Source organism: Muscardinus avellanarius, assembly GCF_963383645.1.
Source record: "Muscardinus avellanarius genome assembly, chromosome: 1".
In the NCBI taxonomy this organism is placed as follows: Eukaryota; Metazoa; Chordata; class Mammalia; order Rodentia; family Gliridae; genus Muscardinus; species Muscardinus avellanarius.
Window position 1 is genome coordinate 182546575 of NC_137786.1, and position 6445 is coordinate 182553019.

General features: G+C 38.0%; 1 protein-coding gene across 1 annotated transcript; it reads left to right on the forward strand.

Annotated features, from left to right (window-relative positions):
• Positions 1 to 1924: 1924 nt before the first annotated feature.
• Positions 1925 to 2884, forward strand: LOC308267926 (olfactory receptor 10A5-like; the record flags this gene model as incomplete). Its single annotated transcript, XM_080702874.1, has 1 exon — positions 1925 to 2884. The coding sequence occupies one exon, from the start codon at positions 1925 to 1927 to the stop codon at positions 2882 to 2884; it is 960 nt and encodes a 319-aa protein (XP_080559000.1).
• Between the last annotated feature and the right edge of the window lie 3561 nt (positions 2885 to 6445).

Here is a 6445-nt window from a genome sequence, read left to right on the forward strand (position 1 = left end):
TCACTAAGTGGAGGAAGCTGGCTGTGAACCCACAATCCTCCTCTCTCAGCCTCCCAAGTACTAGGATTACAACTGTGTACCACACACCTGGCAGCTTTAATTATTTTTCTAATCTGGTTACCTAGCAGAATTTTTCCCTATTTCCACATTTTTCATTACTTTAGAGAAATATATTTATAGGAATACTTTACTTTTAAAAGCAAAAGTATATTTTTTTATATTTAGTTATTTTGTAGTTCAAAAATTGTCTTCTTTTAACTCCTTCAAATATTGTTTTCCTTCCCTTTTCTTTGCTGTATCATTCTGAACTGACTTGTCTTTCAGTCTATATTTACACTATCTAGTGCATCATTGGTCCTTTTATAATTTTAAAATTATATTTAGTTTTTCTGAAGTTGGGCTCAAAACCGAAGACATTGTGTACCTCAAAATAATTTTAGATCAGTTTGACCATAATTCTTCTGTAAAAATATTTTTCCTCTCACAGATGCTTTGAAGTTTTAAGTATAACCTTAAAATGCAATGATTCACTGGAACCTGACTAATAGCTTCTCTCCATTAAAACTATCTCTGCTTGAGAACAGAGTGCTGGTGAACACTGACAGCGATGATGAGTATACCAGTTGGTCTCCTTTGATTCCAGGTATTCTAGGTTTTCATCCTTCCCTTCCTTCCACAATATACACCCAAGACTCAATACAGTTTCAGAGTGATCTTTCTACATGGTGTACATGAGAAACATCCTTCCACTGCTTTGAATGTTCAGGCGAATTTCTTTACCTATAAGATAAAGTCTAAATTTCTTAGCATGGAATAAATTTATAATGATGAAAAATATCCAAACCATTAAGCGCATCCTTGTTGGTTTTTTAAATTTGAATTAATTCCTGGTTTTGCCACTCCTAATATTTTTTATTTTAATTACAGTTCCGTAGTCATGCCTCATTTCTTTGCCATTCATCCCAGCCTCTCAGCCAATTTCATCCAACTTCATCTTGCTAGGATTCATTATTCAAGATGACCAGAATGATAAGAAAAAAAGCCTCTTGCTATTTAACTGTTAATTTGAAACCAATTGTGCAAAATTAGCATTCATTTGAGTCTAGATAACCTCTTGAACATCTTAATGTTGTTGATGTCGATGGTTATTTTTCTCTATCTTTACTATGATTTTGCAGAAATTCCCATTAATTCTCTTAGGCCTCAAGGAGTTATTCCTCATATCAAGGCAAAGCAGTCCAATGAAACATGTTTTAAAAGAAATAAGAAGATATTTGAAATCCAAAAGATGTAGGTTTGGATTCAATATTTTCAACTTAGTTGCTGTTCCTTAACTTCTCTGAGATCAGTGTCCTCATCTAGAAAATAGAGATATAACAAGACAAAGACATGAATGTCAGCTATATGTAATACATGCTGGCCCGTTACTGACCTCTCAAAGTGTAGCCAGGCAAGGAAGATTCAAAAAGACTAGAAATCATTAGATGTCTCATTCTTCATTATAATTAAAAATATATGCCTAGAGTTTTGATAAATTCATAATTGTGTTCTTCAAAAGATCACATTCATTAGAAATGTTTCTCAAACATTTCATTGTTTTCAGGAACATCAATGTTTCCCAAAATGTATAATTTGGTATCTCCCTCAGACAATCATGATTCTGACATTTAAGAACCTTTCTATATATGTTAGTAGCAGGGAAATATCAACTCTTTCAAAAGCTAACTCAAGTCCATATCAGAATTTAGGCATAAGTATTCTTCCTTGTGTCTTTATTCTTAAACACCACAATGCCGTTCCTCATCCAACAGATCCTGACCCTGACTCTTTCCCTGACACTAAGAAGGAAGCTGAAAATCAAATCCAGAATCTGATTCTTCTAATCCAAAATCTCTCCCCATGACCACACTGAGGATTCATGCCTATGGCCATGGCGCCAGGAAACTGGACAAGAGTAAATGAGTTTATTCTCATGAGCTTCTCTTCCCTGCCTTCTGAAATACAGTCGCTGCTCTTCCTGACATTTCTAACCATCTACCTGGTCACCCTGATAGGAAACAGCCTCATCATTCTAGTTACCTTGACTGACCCCATGCTGCACAGTCCCATGTACTTTTTCCTCAGAAACTTGTCCTGCTTAGAGATCGGCTTCAACCTAGTCATCATGCCCAAAATGCTGGGGACCCTCCTTTCTCAGGATACAGCCATTTCCTTCCTGGGCTGTGCTGCTCAGATGTATTTCTTCTTCTTCTTTGGAGTGGCTGAATGCTTCCTTCTGGCCACCATGGCGTATGATCGCTACGTAGCCATCTGCAGTCCCTTGCACTACCCTGTCCTCATGAACCAAAGGACATGTGCCAAACTGGCTGCTGCCTCCTGGTTTCCAGGACTTCCTGTAGCTACTGTGCAGACCACGTGGCTCTTCAGTTTTCCATTCTGTGCCACCAACAAGGTGAACCACTTCTTCTGTGACAGCCCACCTGTGCTGAAGCTGGTCTGTGCAGACACAGCACTCTTTGAGATCTATGCCATTGTAGGGACCATTCTGGTTGTCATGATTCCCTGCTTGCTGATCTTATGCTCCTACACTCGCATTGCTGCTGCCATCCTCAAGATCCCATCAGTAAAAGGCAAACATAAAGCCTTTTCCACCTGTTCCTCCCACCTTCTGGTTGTCTCTCTATTCTATGTATCTTTAAGCCTCACGTACTTTCGACCCAAATCAAATAATTCTCCTGAGAGCAAAAAATTATTGTCATTGTCCTACACTGTGGTGACTCCCATGTTGAACCCCATCATCTACAGCCTGAGAAATAACGAGGTGAAGAATGCCCTCAGCAGGACCTTCCACAGGGCCTTAGCCCTCAGAAATTATATTCTATAGACATTAGGAGATAAAACTAACGTTTATTGAATGGAGTATAATTAGTCCCATACTTGAGATTTCTTTCTGCCTCTTTGTACATTTCCATTGGGATAAAACCCAGTTGCTGAAATGGCTTTTGGAAAGCTGAGTAAGGAGAAAAGTATACAGAGGCACTTTAAATCTATTACTATGTCCTATAAAATCTCCTCTGCCTGCCCACTGACAACTCATATTCTTTTTAATATTGGTTATATTAGTCTTTCAACACTTCTGTGGTCAACTATTTCCAGATATTTGCATTCCTGTGTAACATACATTTTAGATAGTATGAAACTGCTAGTAAGTTTAACATGGGAACCTACACAGAAAAAGAGGGGAAATACACCACAAATCACCTTGTCACTTTTCCCTTAGCTAAATCTGGCTCTTCACTTATCAGATAGAAACACTTTGATCCTTCCCAGTGCATAACTCTTCCCATTGGCATACTCCTTTAATCTCCAGGGTACATACATTGGAGGGGAGATACAGCATTTATTTTGACCCCTTTTCCTCTTATGGTCTCAAAACTTAGAGAAAGTTGGAACTAAAATTAAAAAAAAAAAAAACTTTTTACTAATTATAGGAAATTCAGAATTTTTACAATTTTTTTCACTCTTGGGAGCTTCCCCAAACTCACACCTCCCAGAAATTAAATCTCTGAGTTCACCTGAGGAAGAAGCAGCATTGGGGGAATCACTTCCCTACAGTAAACAGCAGGGAATGAAATAGTCCTGAGACCCAGGTTGGAATCCTCTAGAGTGATTGACACAGGTCCCACCCTGAGCATCTCTGGAGTGATGAATCTGCGCAGATCAGAGCCTCTTTACACGGACCGACCCAGTCAGGGCCCAGAATTTACCTGGGCTGACTGACGCAGCCCTAGGACAAAGCTTCTTGGAGAATGTGATGAATGCACAGCTCAGAATCCACCAGCAATGTGGATCTAGACAAGCACAGCCCAGAGTGTTCCTGGAATGACTGATAAAGATATAGCCCAGGGCTTCTCTAGAATAACTTGCATAAACCAGGCTATAATGTAGGACTCCATTAGAGTCACTTGTTTAGAAATACTCCAAGGCTGCTCTACAATGACTACACAGACTAGAGTTTCTCTGGAATTTATATAGACAGATGTCCCTCGCCAGAGGTAAGTAAAGGATGGAAGGATGGAGCACAGCCTTGAAATCTCTTGTAAAGAGAAAGGCTTACAACCAAAAATATGTCTTCTTGATACCTTTCTAAGAGACCTGAAATGGATTCAGAGGACTCTTTCAAAAGACATGGAGTGTTATAGGATTTGACAAAATAGGAAACCTGGGAAAGGATTTTTAAAAATGATGATTTATATACTATATTTTCACAGTGTTTGCATATACATTTATCTCATTTCACTCTCATTATCTCCATTTCATTTGGGTAGGATGTTTATTATAATGATCATTTTACAACTGAGAAAAACATAACTCAGAAAATGTTATATCAATAATTGTTTCACAGCTTAAAAATAATAACCAGATGCTTAATTTATACCTCAAGTTTATAACTGTGTGGCCTCAAACAATCATTTATGTGATAGTTTCACAAAGTTCTCTTAAATACATTATTTGGTTCTTTCTTATTGAAGCAAAAGAAAGACTCTCTAAGAAGTTATCTCTGACAGGAGACACTCTAGGCAGAGACATGCAGCTAACCAGGTAACTTCAACTAATTTTCCTTATAATTTTTTCTTACTCCAGAGTTCTCTCCCCCTTTCTCTGATAGCTGCAGTCACAAACACAATTATCAAAAGCCTCTGTGTTGCATTAAACCTGAATTGTAACAATGCCTGAAATATGTTGCACTTAAAGCATTCTTATAGCCATAACTACATTCATCTACTAACAGAAAGGTTAATCCTTCCAAGTACTCCCAGCAACTTCCCCTGTTGGCAGGGGAGAAACATAGAAAATTTAAAAGAGAAGAGAAATATAAAAGGCATAAAATAAAATGTAAGGGGAGGATAATTAAAAAGAAGGAAGTATAAAAGGAAAGTTATTAATTATACCCAGTCAGGGGACAAATTGATGACCAAAAGGGCTCTACAAAGCTGACATAAGATATTAGAATAAAGCATCTTGATAGGGTTTATCTGCCTTTCACTAGGACATTTAATCAGCTCTTTCATTAGCTTGTTGTTGCCCCATTAAAGAGCTATGAGCCCAGGTGACAGTACATGAGGTTGCATTTTTTATGCCAACAGCCTATGTCTAAAATGATTTAAAGTTGTTGATAGAAAAAGTTTTTCCCAAAATGTATAGATTAAAAACTGATGTTAACTTAAGAAAATAGAAATTATTTTACCCAAAAAGTATAGATTAAGCTGGGCGTGGTGGTACATACTTGTAATACTGGTACCCAGTATATAGGAGGTTGAGACAGGAGAATCACAGGTTCGAGGATGGCCTCAGCAAGAACTGAGACTCTCATCAACTTAGTGAGACCTTGTTTCAAAACAAAAATTAAAAAATAGGGTAGGGGGTGTCTCTCAGAGGTAGAATTCCCCTGGATTCAATCCCTAATACCACAAAAAAGGTATAAAGATTGTTATTAACTCATTTTGGAGTATGACTTAAATGATGTGTCTTAGGGGCTTTGCTCTGTTCTAGGAAATATTTTGATTCGATATTCATAGATACAAAACTATTACGATAAAGTTTTAAAAATAAAATAAATATACCTTGCCAGGTGTGGTGGCGCACGCTTGTAATCTCCGCTCTTGGGAGGCAGAGACAGGAGGATTGCGCAAGTTCGAAGTCAGCATTGCTGGCTTAAGAGACCCTGTTTCAAATAAAAATATAAAAAATAGGTGTCTGGGAGTGTAGCCCAGAAGTAGAAGGGTTTCCAGGAACCCCAGTACCACCCCCAAAATATTAAATAAACAAACAAACAAACAAACAAACCTTGGAAGATAAAACCTAACAGCACCTACATAAAAAAGACTTCAGTTTGACCTGATTGGCTCAACTAGGGATCCAATAGTGTCATCAAACTACTGTAAAAATAATTAAATCTTAGGCTACGTTAAATGCTGAGCACTTGGAGTTAAATATTCTAGCAGATGCAAAATATACAGCTGAATTAAATTGTTAGATGGTGTTAACAATTACAATAACATAACTATATATGTGCATACAATTATAAAGTTTCTGACAGAGGTTTGCACAAAATGCTGAAAAAGCAAAGGAAATAATCCCTTGATTCTGCCAAGAAATGGCAGGAAAACTTCATGAAGAAAATGCTACTTCACCTGAAATTTGCAAAGTGAGAAGAAAGTGACCCATAATTGTGGGAAGAAGTTTTCAAGAGAGTCACACGCTCTCTTGGGAAGAGCAAGTTTCTTGTGAGCAAGACACAAAGCATTCTGGTGTGACCAGAGCATCCGTGTTGCGTGGGATTTGAAGCTAGAAAAATGAGCATAGATCATAGAAAAAGACCTTGGTAGCCGGGCGTGGTGGCGCAGCTTGTAATCCCTGCGCTTGGGAGGCGGAGACAGGAGGA